We start from the raw sequence: 22,001 nt of genomic DNA on the forward strand, positions 1-22,001 counted from the left end.
CTCAGAAATGGCTGCACATTTCTGTGAACACGTGCTGTTTGGCATCCTATATCCATGTTGTGTGATTTCACTATGAATGTAACGAGCATTGCCCGGCTTCTGACTCAGTTCTCATCATCATGCTGTGTCACTGTGGAGGGTGTGATGGGTGATGCTGCTGATGACATGATGTCTCTGTGTTGGAGGAGAGGGGAACAAAAGCACTTATACTGTTGTTCGCCTACACATGGACTGAAAGCAGCTATTTTTCATCAACTCGTTCAGAACTGGCAACTCAAGAGGGAAAGCATGAGAGAGCTAATCGAAGCAGAAGATTAAGACATTTAAGGATTCTATTTTGCAAGATGGTTTTCATGGATGTTTACTGCTGCTTCTCATTTATTACTCATCAACAATGTCTGGTTAGTTCTTTAACTGAAGTTATGAATTTGGAAAGTATGTATTTTTGCCACAGCCTTGTGAGTGAGGGAGTATGCTGGCATGGCTTTGTGATGTGGGCTGCAATTGACTGGGGAGATAGGCTGCCCTTTGATGCTCAGGAAGTGCAGTGAGTCAGGCAGGCGCTGATTAGTCAGCATGATTCTCTCAGTGTTGAGTGTGTGTGTGCAGTTTTCCTGAAATGTTTTCTGTATCGCAAATGGACCAACTTTTTTCTTTGCTTGTGTCTCTTGCTTCCTCCAGCTTCATAACGGAACAGGCTCTCGGCTCCCTGCTTCATCCTCCTCCTCTGCTCTGAGAGAAGGCACAGTCTCCACTGACCATGCCGGAGACATCCACATAACCAGAGCAGCAGCCCGGGTTGAACCCCTCCCTCCAAGCTCTGACCGGTCCCTGCCCCCTCACCACCCACATGCACCCTCATGGAGGTCCCAGGAAGTCACGGACCACCAGAGGTACCAAAACGTCCCCCGGGGAGAAGCTGGCACTGATCTGGGAGGAGGGAAGAGGAAACTACCCTCTCCTGAGGGAGTGGTCAGGCAGGCCGCTCTGCCCCATCCTCAGAGTGGCAGAGAGAGGAGGGAGGAGGTGGTGGAGAAGGGGGAGGAGCAGTGGCCTGCCGGAGGTTGGGGGGACGTGCAGAGCTCAGAGAGTTACATGCTCCAGGAGAGGCAGGAGGAGTATCTGAGAGAGGAAGACCACTACCCAGAGAGTCGGAGGAGCAGGGCCGTCAGTAGAGGTAAGAACAGAAGACCAGGATCCGGCCATACCTCTGTTGATATTTATTTTGTATCACATAAAAAAAAGATTGAAAAAAGGCTTGTAAAGGAAGTTGGCTTTTAATATTTAATGAGCCAAGTCCCAAGAATACTATAAATATAATATAATTTTCAATTTGTTTTAATAATAAACAAATGTTCTCATGCTAACACATGACTTTGTGAGCATGATTTCCATTATTCCTGCTAAATACCAGCATATTTTACAGATCAATATGTTGTTATCATGTTGTCATGTTAGCAAAGTGGAAAAGGAATCCTTGTAAAATTAGTGTGGGTCAAATAGATTATAATCTAAGAAATGAAAGTGATGCTGAATTGAATTTTAAATATTTAAAGAACAAACTGTGAGACTAAATAAACACCGGTGTCAATTGCAGGCCACAGTCAACAACTATTCCTCACAGTCAACCACATTTCCTGTGACCGTGACAATGTTAATTCAGATGGTGGTTTTCAGGCTTCCTCCATGTCTGAGCAGCAGACACTCTGAGCCAAACACTTTGATTCTCTCTGTATCAGAATAAATATTTTCAGAGAGCACAAACATCAGTCAGACGATTGTTGTATCGTGATGGAAAAGTATGGAAGCACACACAGATAAATGGCAGTACTTTTGCTAGAGAGCTTCAGTGTTACTACAAAACAGCGTGGGTTATTTGATTACAGCTGTGGCAGGGGGGTAAAAGCTGTGAGAGTGTCTGCGCTGCTTCTCACAGGCAGACAAGAGCCTCTTGGTAAGCATGAAAGATGTTTGCTCTCACGCTGTTTTGTGCTGCTTAGCTTGCACTATAAGAGCCATGACTGTACTCTTTTATACAAAACCTTATAGTCATTCAACTTTGTGTAATTAAGAGGCGTATATCCTAAATAGGAAATATCATGGAGTGTGATACGAGCAGAAAAGTGCCATTTTAAAATCCATTCCTCTATGGGCAGCCGTTCATCTTTATGTAGTGGATGTCCCATGTATTGATTTAAATCCATCATGTGCGTGCTTGTCTGCTCACAGATCTGCCGGAGTCCGCAGTGGTAACATCCAGAGCAGCATCTGGCTCGCCCAGGAATCTGTATCAGCTTCCAGACACACACACAGACGATCTGTATCAGCCTGACGAGGGAGATGAGCTGAGCAACATGATGATGGCCAGACAAATGTCCATCAAAGAGAGGTGAGCCTGGTGTGTGGTGCTGTGCCGGATGTAAGGCTTTGATTAAGGCTAAAATGCTGTTTTACTTCATGTATGTCATGTGCTAACACTCCTTTCGGGTCAGTAGTTCAGTAAAGGATGACATTAAGACAAAAGAGGGTTCATTTTCATTTTTCATTATTAGTTTTTTATCCTTTGTAACATTAAATCATTGTAATGCATTAAGCACACTTGTTCATCATGTCCATTTGACTTTCAACTGTACTGTCATCTGTATTGGATGAAATTGTTACATAAATCTAGTTATGTCACACAGACTAGTCCTCTTGGTTTGACACCATGCAGCCATTACGCTCCAAATTGATCGATGACATAATAGAAGTACATGTAGACTGGTGATAAAGGCTGTGCTTGTTCCAGTGTGTTTGTTGTACTTTGTCTCACTCCATCACCATCTCAGTCTTTCAGTCCTGCCCATTTTCAAAGGATTTTACAGGAGGCAGGATCTGTATCCTAGATACAGCTGGACACATGTATTCAGAGTTACTTTCATCCTGTTTTTTGCCGTTCTTGTGGAGCCCCGGGGCGGGACAGGACGTCCACACACTGGGTCACAGAGGGGTGGTTGTTAGAGGGGCAGAGGGTACCGCCAGCAGTCTGACCCCTCCATTATGGGTCTCATCTGCACCATACTCAGAGATGAGAGCTCAATAATTAAGCCTCTGTTCTTGACTCTATACTTCAAGCTCAAAATATTGCTAAACTCCGATCATTTCTTCCTCTGAGAGACTTAATTCACACTTTTACTGTATAATAGGCAGTGTTTTTCAACGGATTTTTAAAGCACTTCATGATATACTCACCAACACATTCTTAGTTTGTATGCTCTGAGCTAATGGAACAATCTGCCTGTGGATTTAGAGGTGCTTGAAGTGTTTGAATCTTTGAACATTACCTTTTAAACTTGCCTACACGATTCAGCCAGGCCTTTTACTAAAAAAGGATTATACTTTTCTTTCATATCATTTTTCAAAATGTGTATTTATGTGAAAAAAATGCTTGTTCTTTGTTTTAACTTGTTTCTCTTATTTCTTGCTTGTGAAGCATATGTTAAGTTTTGAAACCCAAACACTTCCAATATGCTTTATAAGTAACCCAGTTTTCTACAGCTCACTTTAAAGACTTAAAGGTGGGGTAGGTAAGTTTGAGAAACCGGCTCGAAATACACTTTTTGTTATATTCCATGGAATGCTCTTAACATCCCGATAGCAATGAATATCTGAAGTGCTTTGACAAAAAATCCATTAAAAAATTTCATCTGTGGAAGCCGTAGTACTGTAAAAATCACGACCAATCATTTTAGCCGGCCCGGTTAAAATAACTGGATGGCCTACCTGCCTGTCAGCCATCCACCTGTGCACAAACTTATCTCGTGCCCTCATTGGTCATGTGCGCGTTCATGTGCGTTTGAGGAGGGGCTCTGTAAGGAAGTGGCAGATTTTTTCCAGCCGTGTATTTTCAAATTCTAACGCACTCTAGCTGGTTTCTCCAAAATTACCTACCCCACCTTTAATGTTAAAATTCTAAATCTAAAATCAGTATTTATCATAGAACGGTTTTCCAATATGCGTCTCCTATATTTACTCTAGCTAAAATGAATCCAAGCACATTTTGTTTCATTTTAACCGTTTAAATCTAAACCTGTCAAATACTCTTCCAGCAGTTACACTGACTGGCATCTCTAAGTGATCTGTATGTCTTGTTGTAAATAAACTGTCACCAGTGTGTTTACCCAGAACGTAACCTTATTTCTAACCGTGGTTGCTAAATGACATGCTGTCTGCATGGAAGACAGCAAAAACTAAGCAGAGGCAAACAGTCCTGCAAATGAGACTAAACGGCACAAGGCAGCATCCCTTTTTGTTGTTGTGACAGGTTGAGTTAAAAGCTTAGAGGAAGCTAAACTGAGTTTTTAGCTAGCGAAGTCTTGCATATCCCTTGTGCAAAGGGTGTCTGTCTTTATTTCATACATATTATATTGTGTTTTTACTTAAGAATCTCTATGTGCATTTTTTCCTTATTTGTCATTAGGCCTATTAAATACAAGCTGGTAATAGGAATAGTTTTGGTATATCATTATTTGTTAAGCGTTAGATGAGTAAGGTCTCTGTGTTTTCCAGCTGGTTGAACAGCTTCATTGACCTCATTACTATTTGCATTATTGTGATTTGTTTTTTTTAAATATTGTTTTTGCTTTTGTCAGTCTGGTCAAAACACTTCCTTCTTAAGCATATTCTTAAAATGTGTACCGTCATTTCTCCCCTAGTGAAAACTTTATTGTAACTCTATCTCTCCTTCTGCTTTCTCTCCATCTCAGAGTGGCCTTGTTGAAGAAGAGTGGCGCGGATGACTGGAGGAACAGGATCAATAGGAAGCAGGATGTGATGAAGGGCGACGTGGGCGACCAGCAGGCTCAGCTCTGGGAGGAGGAGCAGAGCTACAAGAAGGTAACCACCTGACCTGCACACTCACTGGGACTAACAGACAGGCAGGCGTCTGCGGCTATTATGTTTTGTCTGTTACATCATGACTATACTCCAAATGTGTATAAAAGATGGCAAACTGTCTTGTTTAAATTACGTTGAACATTTCAGGAGCAAGTACACATTTCAAACACGATAACTCTTGCTGGGAACAGCTTTTAACAGACACTCTATGACACTTGAATGCAGCACTAATGCAGCGCAGTGACATGCCAGTGAGGCTGCAGTAATTAGATTTGATCCAGTGTTGGAAAGCATTTCCTGTATCAGTCTCTGAAGTCTGGCTGTTGATCGGAAATAGTTTGTCAGAAGGAGGACAGCCGTTAAACAATCAGTTCAGTAGAATCCTGAAAGGGCACATGGTAATCATTTTGGATGTCTTCAAACAGAGAGGTTGTGTATTGTCCATGTCTTTCTTCTGATCTTTGTCTCTTTCCTCTATTCTGTCTCTTGTTTTTCTGCTTGGACTGTAACAAGACTTAAATTGCATGAATTTCAGTCATGGGAGTAAAATAGATACTGTTGTATCTGGATCAGTCGCACATTATTTCTTATTTCATGCTGTTTGTATTCAATGGATATTTTAGTGTACTATATTTCATTTTGTATATTCAAATGAAATCATTTATTTTTATTTGAAAGGTGCTTTTTCTGTTCACAAATGATAATACACATTTAACTATCATTAAACTCTTTGAATTTTTTTTAGTGTTCCCTCTAATATTCACATCAATATGATATGGATTTAATCTTCAAATTGACAGATTATGATCATCCTAAGGACCTCATTTCAATTCAAAAGCCTAGTTGAGGCTGTATATTGCATGTTTATAAAAAAAAATGTCCCCGTTTTATTTAATTAAATAGCATTGCAATTATCATGCAATGTTGAGATTTCATTGTAATTTTAATTTCTGAAACATTTCCATATTTTCAACCATGATCATAAAATAAAAACAGTTATTTAAAATAAGGCAAAAATGGAACATTAAATGTATACATTTTTATACATTTGTTCCATTTTGATGATTGCAGCCATGATCGTCCATATTAGCAGAATACATTGTTTATTTGTTACAGTTGCGATTTGAGATTATCAAGAGCACATTAGGATGAATTTGAAAGCCTAATTTTGCCCAAATTCCAAACACATTGAGATACAAATAGAAAAGTGAAATACTTTGTGTGCTTTTAATACTGTACTTACTATCAACAGTCTGTTGCCTCTGTTTTTCCATCTTGCCTGGCTTTAACCTTGCTTTCCACTGATCTGCATGTAACCTTTCATTCTTCTGTTCCCTCTGTCTCTGTTTGCATGTCCTTTACCTTAATAAACTTTATTTCATCCTCTGCATGTGGAGTGTTTTTCTGTGTTGGCATCCTTTGATTGTTTTTGAAGGAAGGGTTAGGGTGGGACGGTACATGTACCTCTCTGTTTAGACATATTCAAACTGCTACCATCCACATCAGCTGCTGTTTTTGTTTCCAGCTGCTTATCAGGGTTTGTTCAGCCCGAATAACATTCAGATTTGAGGTTGTCCGTTCATCTAAGGTCAGATTCAACTGTTTTGAGCTGCCAATTTCTGATGTTTTCTACAAAGAGCATGATGTTTTCATCAAATCGGGACCATAAATGATTGCGAAGTAGAGGTCAAGGGAAAGGACGGTTAATATTGTTCATCTTGTTTTCATCCTCCCACTCATCAGGGCCATTGAACACAATTCAATCAATTTCCTCCTTCAGATCAAAGAAGAGCCAAATTTAAGATAAGGAAGATACAAAACGAATGCCAACTAAGCAAATAAAGACTCCCATTGTTCCAAAAAGAACATGTTTTGGGTGGAATTGCCAATCTCGTTACACCATAAATTCCGTAGTCTTGGTGCGTTCCAACAAGTACACTTGTTAAAGGGCCTCAAAAAGGAAACTAACAGATTTAGAAATTCCAATCGGTGTTTCAAAAATGTTTTATATGGGAGTTGATCTTGTGATTTGGCCGTGAAATTATTTCCCCGGAAAACAGAGCCTTTAGCAACATCCTTTTCTCTCCTGCGACTTCTTGTGTAGGACGATGAAGAAATGATGATGATCGATGAGTTTGCTGTGTCCGACCAGCTCTGGGTAAGGCCAGTGTGCAAGGCCGAAAACACACTGAACACACTGCGGTGCTATTTATCAAGTGCTTTTCTATCGGATTGGGTTTGTCACAGCTTTACACTGCCTTTCCTGCTCTTGATAAATACATCCAGAGTGTGGCAAACATGTGGTGAAATTGGTAGTGGTACCTTGTGATGGTGTTTCCCTTTAGGATCAGGGTGAAGGTGTGTAACTGGTTGGTGTGCTTCTTTAATTCATGCAAGCTCGGGTTTCAGAATAATGACTGTCAGTCTCGCACTGTGGATGTTTTGTCTTTGTGCCTGTTTAAATGGTGTTTGTCTCTAATCTTCCTCTAAGAATCTCTTCTCGAGATATGTTCTGGAAATGTGACCTTTGTATGATGCCTGGAGAGGGACTATAATCTCTTTCTGATAGTCAAGGCCAGAACTGTTGTTGAAGTTAAATTCAAACAGCTTGCCACACTTCTGCGCTCCCGTTTCCTCTCCATGCCTGATGCTCAAGGCTATACTGGGGTCATTTCCTCTGTAATATTTCTGTAGATATAAGAATTGTAATGCCATAAAGAAGAGTTTACATTCTAATAGTATGGATGATTTCTAGGATGATTGCAATGTTAAGATAGACATAACATTTTAACATTTCCCTTTTAAGTGAAAAGAACACGCTGCATTATCAATATTCTTCATGTATTACATGACAGGGGTCAGGTGTACTGACGAACCCACGGAATGATTAACCCTGTGTGCTGTGAGCTGTACTGTAACAACAGACAAAGTTAGCCATTACCTTGGGATCATATTGGAGCATTTAGCATCTAAGGAAATGCAGACATCAGCACAAGTCTGGTGAAAACATGAGAACTAATGAGAACAAATATTGCCCTGCATCTGCTGAATGTTTAAGAAGGTAATTGCTTGCTTGTCCACCATAACAACCTTATAACTTTATAAAATTGTCTATAATAATGTTGTATCTATAATATATTATAGGTTTACACATTGTGCTTCAAATAATTTTATTTAGATAATACAGGTAAAGTACAAAAGATTTAGCAGTCTTTTCCAGATTAAAAAACAACAAATGAACTCCAATGAAACTAAAATAAAGAGCAAATAAATGTGTAGTCACCAAGCTCTGGCCAACTTAACTCTGATGTCATCACTGACATAATCAGTGGTTAGTACACCTTAACGACTGTTCTTGCAAGCATTAACCATGACTACTAAATGTATCTTCATGTGTAAAATCTGTATAATACTTTTTTTCCGCGGCTATGTCTCTATAGGATCCACTCTTTCCCTCTACTTTCTCTCCTCCACCTGAGCCTCGTTTCCATACTCCTTCCCCTGATGAGTCAGCAAGCCAGGTAAAAAGCTGCATTATCTCTAGCTGCATGCATTGCTTGCCGATTAATTGTGTCGCCACCTCCCTTGCTTTGGAAACCACACACCAATTCAAAACCCCATTGTTCCGACATGCATCTTCCCTGTACAGAGTAAGGTTTCTCAAATGCTGTTCAGCCATACCTGTGTGGGCATTTGACACTGAATTCCCTCACATTAAAAACCAATTCACCGACCTTGGCACCTTACGTTCAGTCACGCTCACCTTGCTCCACTTTCAAGCCACTTATCCCCGTCCCAAAGCTTTGTCACTTTGCCTATGAAGTCAGCATGGCTTTGCCTATGAAGTCAGCATTAGCTTTAAATGTTTGTGCCAAAGCATGACCATTTCCGACCATCTTTTCATCCTTATCTCTAAATCCTCATCCTTTCTTACCTTTCTCATCCATCCTTTTTGGTTGTGAAGACCATCAGATCTCCCAGACCCATGCAGGTGGATGCGAGACACCCCTGGAGACGGAAGGTGACCCTGTCAAATCTGTGCTCTCATACATTAAATCTCCAAACTCCCCCTCCCAAGTAGTAGCCTTTGCACACATGTACATTTTTAAAATAAAATGTGAACATAATGAGTAATGTAAGTCACTAAAGGATACTTTCTGCCCTTGTTCTTTTTCATTCTTAACTTAAATGTGTTTTTTTGTTTAACTCATGAGTGACACTAAAACCTTTTTAACCTCTCTGCTACTTTGTCTTTTGTGGATATCGCTCTCTGTTAAAGCAAATACAACATTTAAACACTTAAAAATCATCCAATGCCCATTTAAGATGGTTCTATTGTGTTTTTCAGTACAGTATGTATGTATTATCTTTTGTTGAGTGTGAAAACAAACTTATAAGAAAGTTATTTATTTCAACTCAAGTACCTTAGTGGTTCCAGAATTCGAACAAAAAGAAATATTGTGGATACAGTTACGTCATATACTCACAAAAGGATTTCTGGAATTCATCGAACTTCACAAACTGAAGATATATTACAGCAAAGTACCCTCGGGTGGATGATTCCTTTAACTGCCAGTCAATCAGGAGCATTCATTCTAAAAGTTTGTATTGTAGCTGACAGTAACCTCTCCCTCCTCCTGTCTCTGATCTTAGAGAATAGCTGATTCTGAGACGGAGAGCCAGGGGAGCGATGCGCACATGTCCATCCAGGAGAGGAAGCTGCTGATGGTAGCCCAAGACGAGGCCTGGAAGATGAAAGGCCACGGAGCCGCCAACGACTCCACCCAGTTCACTGTGGCTGCACGCATGGTGAAGAAAGGTCAGAGGGAAACTGAACACACATATTTTCACTTCATTCCTTCTCCATCTCTGAGAATTGCTATGCAAACAAGGTGCACAGTTCATATCACCTCAGAGTGTTAAGTCTGCCGTTCAGTATTAGCTCTCTGCATTCCTCCAGAGAGTGGCTGCTGAGAGACGGAACTTTTTTTAGTCTGAAACTTCCATATTAGCTTCAGGCTCAACCAGAGGGGGCAGCTGATGGCAAGTTCAATTTGTCTTTTGGGAGATTAGCAAGATTATAGCTAATGGAGTAAGTGTTCAGTGCCTTAGCCAGCTTCACAGGCACCTATAAAGTCTCTTTAGCTTTGACTGCCTTTTTAAAGTTAGTTGTTTGCTCTAGTTCTATTGTTTCCTACACATATACTGTACTACTGCTGCATATCGTTCCTTATCATGTAGAATATGACTTTAAAACACACACCTGTTGTTTTCTTTGTGAGCCCAACAACGGTTCACCACTTTGGTAACATTGCAATTTTTGTCTTAACCTATGAAGTTCAAGTGAAAAAAAATGAAATAATGTTTTTTCAGAAATTGTTCATGCCATAACATGTATAGAGCATGGATGTTCACACCTTTCTCTGCTCATACAACAGGGTTGGCTGCCCCCTCAGCCCTCCAGTCCCCAGTCACCTCCAAACCCAAGAACAGCAGCTTTGCCATCTCCAAACCACAGGAGGGTCAGTTTCTTTTCTTTTTTATTTCTTCCTAGCTTTTTTGTCCTTACACCCTTGTAAACACTGGTTACCTGAGCTGGCCAGGTTCTTTAAATGGGTTATTTAAGACTGTAGAGTTGAGCTGCTTCTCCAATCCAATTTAATCTTAGCTGACATGACTTTGATTAACTGAATTGTTCTCTTGAACTTGGGTGTATTTCTCTGTTATACAATGTCAGACTCTCTGAGCTCACTGATGCTACATTTCGAGTTTGTGGAATGATTCTGGGACTCACCTCTTTCTAACACCATGTCATTAATTGTCTTTGCTTCTTTTTCAAAAGACATGGAGGAGATGTCAGAATTTGAAGGTGTATTCCTTTTTTCCTTTCTCTTTGTTAGTGTTGCCCTGAATGCAATCATCATCGTCACCAAAACCACAAACATCATCACTAATGTGGCTGGTGTTGCTGTGAGACATCTATTTGGTCATTATAGCCTAATAGAATGTAAAAAATACGACAAACTTACCATCGAGATGCATGGGTCTTAATTTGAGTAGGATTCATATTTAGCGGCTGTTTAGTGTTGTTAGAATGCCTGTGACTGATTGAGTAAAAATGCTCGGATTCTACTTCATTGTGACATATGCAACATGCAACTGTTCATGCTCAGTCATTGTTCAAAGTCAGCTTCACAGTTGGCACGTGACATGGCACATGGCATGAACAACAGAAACAGGGGCCCAATCCCAATCTTTGAACAAGCAGTTCCATTCATGTTTTTATATCCCTTTCGTGCTCCTATGAACTGTAGGTTATCTCTCAGGCCGAGTCTGCAGTAATGTGGACTAATGGAAATTGCATAAAGGGATTACAGAGTTGCCAAGAGAGCCACATGAGCCCTCATGCACTTGTTGATTTGACAATGGGTTGGCCCTATCCCCTTGTTAACCTAGCATAACCCACCTCAAAGTGGGTGAGCTGTGAGTGTGGACATTAGGATTGGGCCTCAGACTTCCTGCCTGTACAGAGATAGTCTTTGTGCTATATTCAAACAGTCAATTTATGGCTCTAACAGCTGTGTGTGTATATGTGTGTCTGGTTTGCAGAGATCAAGGCCGTCCCAGATCTGAACCTGGAGACAGACTTGAAGCTGGATAAACTGGAATCCTTCTTAGGCAAGCTCAACAGTAAAGGTCAGTCTTGTTCGGTATGCTGTCTAAAAGTTCAGCATGACCTGATGTCAGACCTTTCATAATATTCACACAATGAGATGATTTGTTGACATTATTAACATACAACCAATTATTGATTCTTCTTCTCTTCAGCATTTGGACTGCCAGAATCAACCATCACAGTCACTCAGAAGAAGGTTAAGGCAGTGATGTCCCTTGAGGATGAAACTTTTTCCAAGTTCTACCGCCAAGTAGAGGAAGTCCCCGCCAATACCAACAAGGGGGAGATATATGACGACTTTGATGCCATCTTCGGCCCCCAGGTCCCAAAGTAAGCTCTCAGCAACAGAGGTCATTTCTAAGTAATACCACTGACTCAATATTCATTACAACACTACTTCAACTCTGTTGACAATGCTTATCCACTGATCCCTCCGCAGACTGACGTCAGAGATGGTGCAGCACAGGCGAGCTGTGCGCCCGACACGTAATGTCCAGTCATCTAGGAACCCTCTGAAGATGCTGGCTGCCAGGCAGGACATCAGACACGAGTACACAGAGCAGAGGCTCAACATCGGCTTGCTGGAGAGCAAGAGGATGAAGACTGAAAAGAGTGAGTGGGGATAGATTAGGAGCTTGAAATGCATAAAACTACTTAGGAATACACCATGTGTTGCTTTGACTCATACTGACCTACATCTGGGTTGGAGTCAGTTTCCTGTCATTGTACAGAGCAGCGCTCAAAATCCTGACGTAGTCTGTAGCTTGTTGTGAGAGTGTTCGATGACCCACAAAGTCAATGTCATGATACTCCCATAACGTCCTCCTTCACCTCCTCTGACAGCAATACAAACACTTGTGTATGGAGTGTTCTATATCAGTTGCTGTCATATAAAGACCAGGCTTACAAGGTCATTTAGCCGTTGTCTCATCTGTGTATAATAATAATAATAATAATAATAATACATGGGACTTTTATAGCGCTTTTCATGAAACTCAAAGACGCTTTGACAGAGAATTAAGAAAACACAACAAAAAAAAGACAGTATAGCAGCACAAATGTAATGATTTATTGTTGTACTGTTTTTTGTTATGTTTCTGTGAGTCTCATGTGCCCTCTCTGCTCTTGTTGTGTCCACTACAGTGAATAAGAACTCTGGTTTCTCTGAGGTGGCTCTGGCTGGACTGGCCAGCAAGGAGAACTTCAGCAGTGTCAACCTGCGCAGCGTCAACATCTCTGAGCAGATGTCCAACAACAGCGCCGTGCCTTACAAGAAGCTCATGCTCTTACAGGTCAAAGGTCAGTAGCACCAAAAGACAGCTCCAAACAAATACAGACTGGTGCATCTGCATCTCAAACAGGCCCTTCACCTGATGATGGCACTATAAAATATCTAGTGAATTCTCATTAGGCAACTAGAGCTACACAACTATCTTTAGGTTAGCTTGGAGCTTAATTCAATCCAATACATTCAAAATGATTATTGTTTGCTTTTAACTTCTAAATAATACCTCAGTCTTCCATTGAAAGCCCCATCCTTACAAAAGTAAATTGAGGTCAGCCTCCTTGAACAGAAAGACTAAAAGATGCAACATGGTTACTATGCTAACAAGCCAGCCAATCAGAAAGGGTTCCAAAACATCTGTCTACCTTTTCCCAATCTTTTAAATGAGTTTGTATATTTTGTTAGACATAGGAATATATTGGGAGTGAAGCAATGGTGAAGCATCTTTACCTAAGTTACATTAAGTTGTCACGAGTATAGAAGGACAAATAGCTACTGCATTACACAAAGCTTTGGAGGATGCCTCCTTTCGAGAGGATATCTAAAATAGGATACATAAGTTGGTCTATTTTGGTGTCGTTACTCCTCCTTTATACGTCTGTTGGTGACAGCTGTTGCTCTAAATCATTCTCCTTAAGTCACTTCAAACTATCCAGGGATGATCCTCTTCCCAAAACCCCACTGTGTGTAATCCGGAACAAATCCACCACATGGGGGGGGGGGGGGTATCACTTTGTTGGGAAGTTAGCTACCTGCTTAAGAATAGCATCTGATGGAAACACCTGAATAGGATTGATTGTCAATGAGACAAATGTATGATATAATATAGATTGCAAACCATGGGTCCTTGACAAGGTGGACACATGTACATACATGTTCAGGGTCAAATGGTGATGGCTGGCATGTTGTTGCCCCAACACCTTGTATGATAATGCAGGCATGCTGACAGTGATATTCAGAGCTGTCACTGATAGCCACCTGTTCCTGCGTTGTTTTTTCCTGCCTGTGTAACTCCAGGCCGACGGCACGTCCAGACCAGGCTGGTGGAGCCCAGAGCGTCCTCCCTGAACAGCGGAGATTGTTTCCTACTCATCACACCTCACCACTGCTTCATCTGGACTGGAGAGTTTGCCAACGTCATAGAGAAGAACAAGGTGGGTCCTGCTTTTGAGGGATGCAAAATAACAAAAGCAAAAATAGCTAGATTGAGATTTAAGTTTCAGTCAACACAAGCAGAGCAAGGGTGTAATCTGGGTAGGCCTTCACGTGCAGGATGTAAACACAGGCTTGGGAGGAAGCAATGGTGGCACAGCGCAACAGGAAGTGTGTGCTGACAGAAAGGAAATGTGTGTGACTGAGGGTTGTTGTAGGAAATGGACACAAAACAAAGCTTACAGTAGAGTGTTCTGATGACCTGTGATTGGCTCAACAGAGCACTGACCTCAATTGGACACAAAGGAAAGCTCTGAGTCATGGCCCTCATTATTTATGAGGGGTTGTTTGAATTTAGGTCATTGAAGTTTGCAGCCTCTTGTTCCTGAGTAATGAACTTGAACTTTTCCCCTCAAAGTCATGGGGTTGTGTCCTCTAAAAAATGCATAGATTTATGTACCTCACATTTTATGGTGTGTCTGCCTTTGAAAGCACAGAAAACCTGTGTTTTTGATATAACAGAATACGTTGGTTTAAAGTAATACAAGTGTTCTCTGTCATTCTTTCAGGCTTCAGAGTTGTCAAACTTCATCCAGAGAAAGAGAGATTTAGGGTGCAGAGCTAACTATGTCCAGGTCATCGAGGAGTGTGTCAGCACAAACAGCCATACTGCCAAGGATTTCTGGAAGATTCTGGGAGGGCAGTCCAATTATCAGTGTAAGACATTAGGACTGGCATAAAGCACACTTTGAGAAACTAGATTCTGTAGCAATGCCAGCTAATGGCCTGGTCTTTCTTCTTGCAGCTGCTGGGACACCAGATGAAGACGAGCTGTACGAGAGTGCCGTTGTTGAGACAAACTGTATCTATCGCCTGATGGATGACAAACTGGTCCCAGATGATGACTTTTGGGCCAAAGTGCCTCGCTGTTCCCTGCTGAACCCAAAGGAGGTCAGACAACCTGACTCAAATCTAAATGTATCTTTTATATGTTGTGCTGTAAATAAGCCACTATGTGTAGGGTTCAAATGTTTAGTAGTTTAGTGCCATCCAGTGGTAATATAAGAAATTACACCTTTTTTTGTTTCTGTGCTTCTATGCAGGTCTTGGTGTTTGACTTTGGCAGTGAGATGTACATATGGCATGGAAAGGAAGTGATGCTGGCACAGAGGAAGGTGGCCTTCCAGCTGGCGAAGCACCTATGGAACGGCACGTTCGACTACACAAACTGTGATATCAACCCGCTCGACCCGGGAGAGTGCAACACACTTATACCTAAGTACGGAAACATAATTATAGAACAAGAGTGTGTTTACATAAACTTAAAGTAACAAAAACATGCCACAAAATGACTGCTAATACCAGAACAGAAAATAGAGAATAGTCAGTTGAAGTACTAGTATTTTTGTCACTAACAAACTGAATCCTGTTTACCTGCAGGAAAGGCCAGGGCCGCCCTGACTGGGCCTTGTTCGGCAGACTGACTCAACACAATGAAACCACCCTTTTCAAAGAGAAGTTCCTTGACTGGAGCGACTCCAGGAAAACACCAAGCCCGACAAGAAACAACGACCACAACGCTGACCAAAAGGTATCCAAAAGTACTTCAGTATTATGAAAGTCTTATTACTAGGATAACATGCCACAGAGAGACAAATATAATATATCATTCTTAGCTCCATACTTCATGTTGATCTTTACCCCAGGAGCAGTCTGCCTCTGATCAGCGCCGCGCGTACGACGCCTCTCTGATGCTGCCTCTGCTCCAGGCGCCCGTCTCCACCAAACTGGACGGGTTCAGTGTGGGGCGTGGCTATGGCCTGGTGGAGGCAGAGGAGTGGAGGAGCTACGAGGTCAACACGCTGGCGGTGGAGGTGTGGCACATCCTGGAGTTCGACTACAGCCGCCTACCGCTCCAGAGCATCGGCCAGTTTCACGAGGGCGACACATACGTAATGAAGTGGAAGTACATGGTCAGCACTGCAGGTTAGGATCTTAAATTGTTACATATGCACAACCACTTATACAGTCTCAGGTAGTCTCTTTCCAAACTTCGGAGAAAAACCTCTTTAGGCTGAATATGCTACTAATAAAATCATGCACTCTTCAAAAGCCACAACGCTAGATGACCCCATTTTTTAATGTTTGTTGCTGTATCTCTACCGTTGCTGTAGATATAATATAGACAGGTCTTCTCTATTTACAGTCATTCCATGATGTTGTTGAAATGCCTCTCCTATAATGAGTATGCAAAATATAAAACTCTTTAGAGAAATATTCCAATGTGTCAGATTATCCAGTTTGAATTACAGTATCAATAACTTCCTTATAATATCTTGTTCATCACAAAAGCACATTTTTCAGATATTATGCTCGAAATGTATCTTTAACTGTAACTTTAGTCCAAATAAATAAATGTGTGTAAACTGAGTTATTTAGGCCAAAACCATAGGTAAAGTTTATTATAATACGTATGCAGCATTTTCTTTTGCCATGGCTGTAGTCAGTTATTAGTCAGAAAATCTAACAAACTCTTCTTATCAGTTGGGAGGAGACAGAAACCGGATCAGCAGAAGACGGCGGGGGCCGGAAAGGAGAAGTGCTGCTACTTCTTCTGGCAGGGCCGCAACTCCACCGTCAGCGAGAAAGGAACCTCGGCACTGATGACGGTGGAGCTGGACGAGGAACGGGGAGCACAGGTACAAAAAAGAGAGCAGATAACAAGTCTCTTTTCTTTGTCTGTCAATGTTTTGCACATTTAACTGCATAAGCTTGACTCTCCTCTCATTTCCTTTTTCTCCAGGTTCAGGTGCAGCAGGGTAAGGAGCCTCCGTGTTTCCTGCAATGCTTCAAAGGAGGGATGGTCGTCCACTCGGGGAGGAGAGAAGAAGAGGAAAACTCACAGAGTAAGCCCACATAACCGCTTCAAGATAGTCATTCATCATCAAGACTAACACACGGTTTGCTCTCTGCCGCTATTCCATCATTTTGGAATAGGCCTAATAAGCAAATTGTGTATTTAGAGGTCCATATTTTCTGAATTATACATGAACCCCAACCATTCTAAATGGAAAAGACTCACAATGGCTGTTTAGAACTGAGTTAACACTAATGATTGCTTCGGTAGCAGTCATAAATTCATCATCTGCCCATAATGAGTGTCTGGTATGTATGAGAACTCTGCTGTAGCTTAGGAAGAAATTGGATTACAAGTATAGAAACAACCCTGAGGGATAAACACTCGCACAGAAACTCTCAGGGACTCTTTATTTCCCACACCTCAAATAACTGAGTTGTCTCCATGTACATAATAAGCTAAATGCCCTCATGTATCCTTATTTCTCACCTCTCACTCTGCCCCTGTTCCTCCCAGGTGACTGGCGTCTGTACACTGTGCGCGGGGAGGCGGAGGTGGAGGGCCACCTGCTGGAGGTGGCCTGTCACTGCAGCAGCCTGCGCTCCAGGGTCTCCATGGTGATGCTGAGTGTTAGCCAGGCCCTCATTTACCTGTGGCACGGCTGCAAGTCTCAGACACACTCAAAGGAGGTGGCACGAACAGCCGCCAACAAAATGAAAGAAAAGTGAGTGGAATTTGGTTTGGTATAGTATTCAATCAGCACTACTCAAAGTGATACCAGAGGTCAAATTCAAACTTCTGTTTTACTGGACTTTGACTGCCGACAAATAATCAAAGCAGTTTCCTGAAACTTCTTTTGATCATCTTCTAAATCCATTTCTGATGTTTTGTCACTTTTTCTCTTGTGCAGCTGTCCTCTGGAAACAGGCCTCCACAGCAGCAGCAAGGTGAGCATACGGGAATTTGAAGAGGGAGCGGAGCCCACGGGATTCTGGGAAGCCCTCGGCAGGAGGGACAGGAAAGCATACGACTGCATGCTGCAAGGTAAGGGGATCAAAGTACATGAAACCCAATGAGTGATTTTCAACTTGTTTTTCTTTACTGTAAATACCTATGGATGGTGTAATGAAATGTTTATGTGTGTGTGGTTGACCTTTGACCCACAGACCCCGGGAGGTTTAACTTCTCTCCGCGTCTGTACCAGCTGAGCAGCAGCTCAGGGGAGTTTGCAGCTGTGGAGTTCCTTTACCCTGCCAGAGACCCCAAGCTGGTCAACTCTATGCCTTTCCTGCAGGAGGACCTCTATTCAGACTCTCAGCCAGGTACACATCAATGCACATGTGAAGATAAACACTTTTTATTTACTGGATGCTTTTTATATTCAAAGTTGATTTACATAACAACAAAGCTCCAGCTGTTTCTCAATCTAAGTCATTTTACTAAATAATCAACACTAAAGCCCAATTCAACTGGATTTTTTTTTAAATCAAATCCACTTCTGAGAGTTAGGAGATTTGATAAGAATGTATCTGGATATTTATTTATTTGATAAATTAACAGATCATCAATTTTATTTATTTTTAAACTCTTGAATTTGGTTTATAAAATAATTGTGACTGATATATTTCCTGAGAGAAACATTTTACTATAAAAATAAGCTTATCAATGTTTAGAAATCACCTAAAACATATCGTCGGCATGTCCTTACTGGACACTTTGTTGCATATCATATAATAAATGAATATCAGCCTTTTTACGTAAAACTGAGAAAGTGTGTGCAGCTAAGACTCTTTGCTATATCAGGAATATCAATCCATCAATGTGTGCTGAAGACATTCATGTTGATTGATGCTATATGTGTGTTTTTCCCCAATAGGACAAGCAAGTAAACCAAACAGGATTTTTTCTTTTTATGTATCCTGAACATAAAAACTCTGTTAGTCCTCATCTTGTTTTCATTCTGGATTTTCAGCCTTGTTCCTGGTGGACAATCACCATGAAGTGTACCTGTGGCAGGGCTGGTGGCCTCAGGACAGTGAAAGCACCGGCTCAGCCCGAATCCGCTGGGACTCTGACAGGAAGTGTGCCATGGAGACGGTGCTGCAGTACTGCAGAGGTATACACTTCTATTATTAGACACATCAAACAACTTAAAACAATTTCTTGTAGTGTATAGTGTGTTAGCTCCTTCTTTCAGCATCAGGCAGTTTCAGATTATCTTAAAACAAACCTGTTAAATTGAAAATGATGAACATGAACTCCCCTTGGTAAAACAGCTGCTCTGTCATTCTTTTGATCCACAGAAAAGAATGAGAAGAAGCCTCCCAAAGCATATCTGATCCACGCCGGTCTGGAGCCGCTCACCTTCACCAACATGTTCCCCAGCTGGGAGCACAGAGAGGACATCGCTGAGATCACTGAGAGGGTGTGTGCATCCCATCATATTATCTCATTACTCCCAGCCACATCATCTGATATTAAACAGTGTTGCCCACAGTGCCTTCCTGTAGCCATTAGTGTATACACTGTACTGAAAAACAAGCACTTATTGTACAAAAAGAGACTTATTTTTCCAGGTGCAAGCCATTATGTCTCATTGATTTCCTAATTACATTTGTTGTCCACTATCCAGCTTCCTTATTTGATTGAAAAATGATATATTTGTTGTGTGTGTTGTCAGGAGGCTGAGGTGTGTAACCAGATCATCCTGGTGGAGGACGTGTTAGCCAGGCTGTGTAAGACCAAATACCCGCTGGCAGAGGTTCTGGCCCGGCCGCTGCCTGAGGGCGTGGACCCTCTGCGCCTCGAGGTCTACCTCTCTGATGAAGACTTTGAGGTAAGAAACTGTTTAAAGGGACTCATGGTTCTTTAAGATATTAACTATCATGGCGGTCAATACACTAAAAGAGAAAACCTTTAGCAGGACAACATGTGTGCAGTTCCCTCTAGCTCTGCAGTGTTTTGGGTTTTTTATTTAGTTTTATGTTTTTTCTGATCCACAACCTGTACTGTTTGAGTTTTCTGCTCCTCTGAACTGAATATTTATCTACAGCAAGTGGCTGAAAAGCTCAAATGAACTCGCTGTACACCAACTGCCCAGCACCAAATGACAGCCAGTAAAAGTTAGCAGCTAGCAAGTGAACATAATGAAACAGAAAGCAGCTGCAAAGTCAAATAAGCACTGTTTTTAAAGTACAGAAAACATACTGTACTTTGCACCTTCAAATGATAAGACAGGTGTTGTTTCACACTTTTCAAATTGCCAATGCATCCTTGTGGATAAAATAACTTGAAAGACGACAGACTTTAGCCCCATAGAACTTATATGTTGAGTCAAATGTGACTTTAATCTTTCTTGTTGTGAAAAACTGTGAGGTTAAAGGCATATTTTAGATCTTCATCATTCTGCTTTTTCAGATGTCCCGTATGTTCCTTGCTTTTTCCCTCTTTGCTCTTACAATCTAGTCTCCCATTTTGTTCTGCCATGCTTTCGCCATTTTCTTTTCTTTATGTGAACCTTTTCCTTCCTTCATCCCAACCTCCAGGGTTCAGGGGCTCATGGGAAGGTGAGTCGTATGACATGAGCATGGATGACCTGGAGTGTTGCACAGCATCCTCACTCAACTCAACCATGAACTATCTCTATCCCACTCATCATCATCACTTTTTTTCTAACCCATCTTTTGATTAGCATGCTGTTCACTCACACCCTTTGAGCTGCTGTGGACACTGAATCCTGGAGATGTGTCCATGGAGATTATACTGCAGATGTAAAATAAAGAATGAGGGCTGTGTTTTAAATCTCACTGATGCATGAGTGTGTTCTGAGAAGATCACTTTTGAACGTCTGTACAGTGAACAATGGTGTGACTGCTTGTGTGTGGCTGCTCCGACAGGAAGCCCTGGACATGAACAGGATGGAGTACGGGGCTTTGCCCGGCTGGAAGCAGGTGAATGTGAAGAAATCCAAAGGACTTTTCTAAACGGTTGATGACCTGAAGACAGGAAGTTGTTCTCTTCTCATGTAACTGAGGGTCGACGAGGGACTGAGGGAGCAGAGAAGGTATGGAAGAAGGATCAGTGAACAAGAGAAGGGCCCGCTTCCCCTGCTGCACATTCACTGCCATCTTGGTATTTTGGTTATATAGGTATGAGACACATGTTGGCGGATGCACCTCTGAGTGATTGCTTTTCTCTAAAGTCACTCTCATGAAGCTAAAGCCTCAAATGAAATCCATAGGCAGAGAGCGCAAGGCCTTTTTATTGGATTGAATGTCAATGTATGTAGATATGTACCATATGCAGAACAGCCCAGTGCCCTTACATTGTGAGAGCAGGCCTGTCAGCCTGTTCAACACACACTCTCTGTTTAATCTCTATGTATGTTTGTGAATTGCAAATAATTTATATTTATCAAATTCATATAGGAATTTTTGTGTAAAGCTTCCTGAATATTCACTGAGCTGAAAATGATTGAATAAACTGTATGATGAATGTTGAAAAGCTTTGTGTCATATGTTGATAAATACTGTATATTGCAGAATTATCTCGTGCTGTACAGATCACCATTTACAAATCAAATGATGCTTTATTATTATTATTATTATTATAGTGTCACTATTGTTTCAGTTCCAAGAGAGTATACATGCTTGATAAGCGGCAGAGATGGAGGGATGTTGAAATGTATGTGATTTTTAAACCCTGCAGTGTATAGTGCCTTGCTTTGTGTACAGTTTATATAAAGATCCTAGTCTGCATTTTGAAGACTTTTTGTGATATAAATAAATATTAAACAAATAAACTCTAAAAGTCAGAACACTTTTCTTGCCTTTTGTTTTGTTCATGGTACCTGCCAATTGACTGTAGTACTGTTCTAATCACACCATGTATTGGCTGCATGTGAACATCATAGTCATTTATAGCCCAGTAGAGGGCAGTATAATACTAACTTCTACAGACTTGTGGTATGACCATTACGCTCTAATGATCAGATGGATTAATGGTGAGTCCCTTTAAGTCATTTAAGACTCTGTTACTATCAATAACAATGAGCACACTGTCTTTGATTCAGTATTCAAAAGATTCGATTTATTTTCTGTGTTAAATTATTATTATGATTGTATATATAAGTTAATTTGCTCAACATACATAAGTAA

At 41.3% G+C, this 22,001-nt stretch overlaps 1 protein-coding gene across 20 annotated transcripts in view; it reads left to right on the top strand.

The window, feature by feature from the left end:
• svila (supervillin a) overlaps positions 1-21,654 on the top strand; it is a 56,722-nt gene extending 35,068 nt beyond the window's left edge. For 10 of the 20 annotated variants that reach the window (XM_079662325.1, XM_079662327.1, XM_079662326.1 and 7 more), the window contains 29 exons: positions 682-1,177; positions 2,230-2,389; positions 4,746-4,875; positions 6,980-7,033; positions 8,316-8,396; positions 8,840-8,896; positions 9,529-9,694; positions 10,314-10,397; positions 10,718-10,744; positions 11,485-11,571; positions 11,704-11,881; positions 11,991-12,163; positions 12,695-12,850; positions 13,854-13,990; positions 14,558-14,705; positions 14,794-14,939; positions 15,092-15,267; positions 15,429-15,579; positions 15,695-15,974; positions 16,533-16,687; positions 16,792-16,894; positions 17,362-17,569; positions 17,756-17,889; positions 18,012-18,167; positions 18,818-18,961; positions 19,149-19,270; positions 19,526-19,681; positions 20,391-20,411; positions 20,742-21,654. In XM_079662325.1, coding sequence (XP_079518451.1) covers positions 682-1,177; positions 2,230-2,389; positions 4,746-4,875; positions 6,980-7,033; positions 8,316-8,396; positions 8,840-8,896; positions 9,529-9,694; positions 10,314-10,397; positions 10,718-10,744; positions 11,485-11,571; positions 11,704-11,881; positions 11,991-12,163; positions 12,695-12,850; positions 13,854-13,990; positions 14,558-14,705; positions 14,794-14,939; positions 15,092-15,267; positions 15,429-15,579; positions 15,695-15,974; positions 16,533-16,687; positions 16,792-16,894; positions 17,362-17,569; positions 17,756-17,889; positions 18,012-18,167; positions 18,818-18,961; positions 19,149-19,270; positions 19,526-19,681; positions 20,391-20,411; positions 20,742-20,828 — 4,173 coding nt within the window. In that variant the 3' untranslated portion in view covers positions 20,829-21,654. The remainder of the gene's footprint in view (positions 1-681; positions 1,178-2,229; positions 2,390-4,745; positions 4,876-6,979; positions 7,034-8,315; positions 8,397-8,839; positions 8,897-9,528; positions 9,695-10,313; positions 10,398-10,717; positions 10,745-11,484; positions 11,572-11,703; positions 11,882-11,990; positions 12,164-12,694; positions 12,851-13,853; positions 13,991-14,557; positions 14,706-14,793; positions 14,940-15,091; positions 15,268-15,428; positions 15,580-15,694; positions 15,975-16,532; positions 16,688-16,791; positions 16,895-17,361; positions 17,570-17,755; positions 17,890-18,011; positions 18,168-18,817; positions 18,962-19,148; positions 19,271-19,525; positions 19,682-20,390; positions 20,412-20,741) is intronic. The other 10 variants (XM_079662334.1, XM_079662328.1, XM_079662330.1 and 7 more) reach the window with 6 other exon arrangements.
• Positions 21,655-22,001: the final 347 nt, after the last annotated feature.

Source organism: Notothenia rossii (genome assembly GCF_949606895.1).
Source record: "Notothenia rossii genome assembly, chromosome: 12".
Classification (NCBI taxonomy): Eukaryota; Metazoa; Chordata; class Actinopteri; order Perciformes; family Nototheniidae; genus Notothenia; species Notothenia rossii.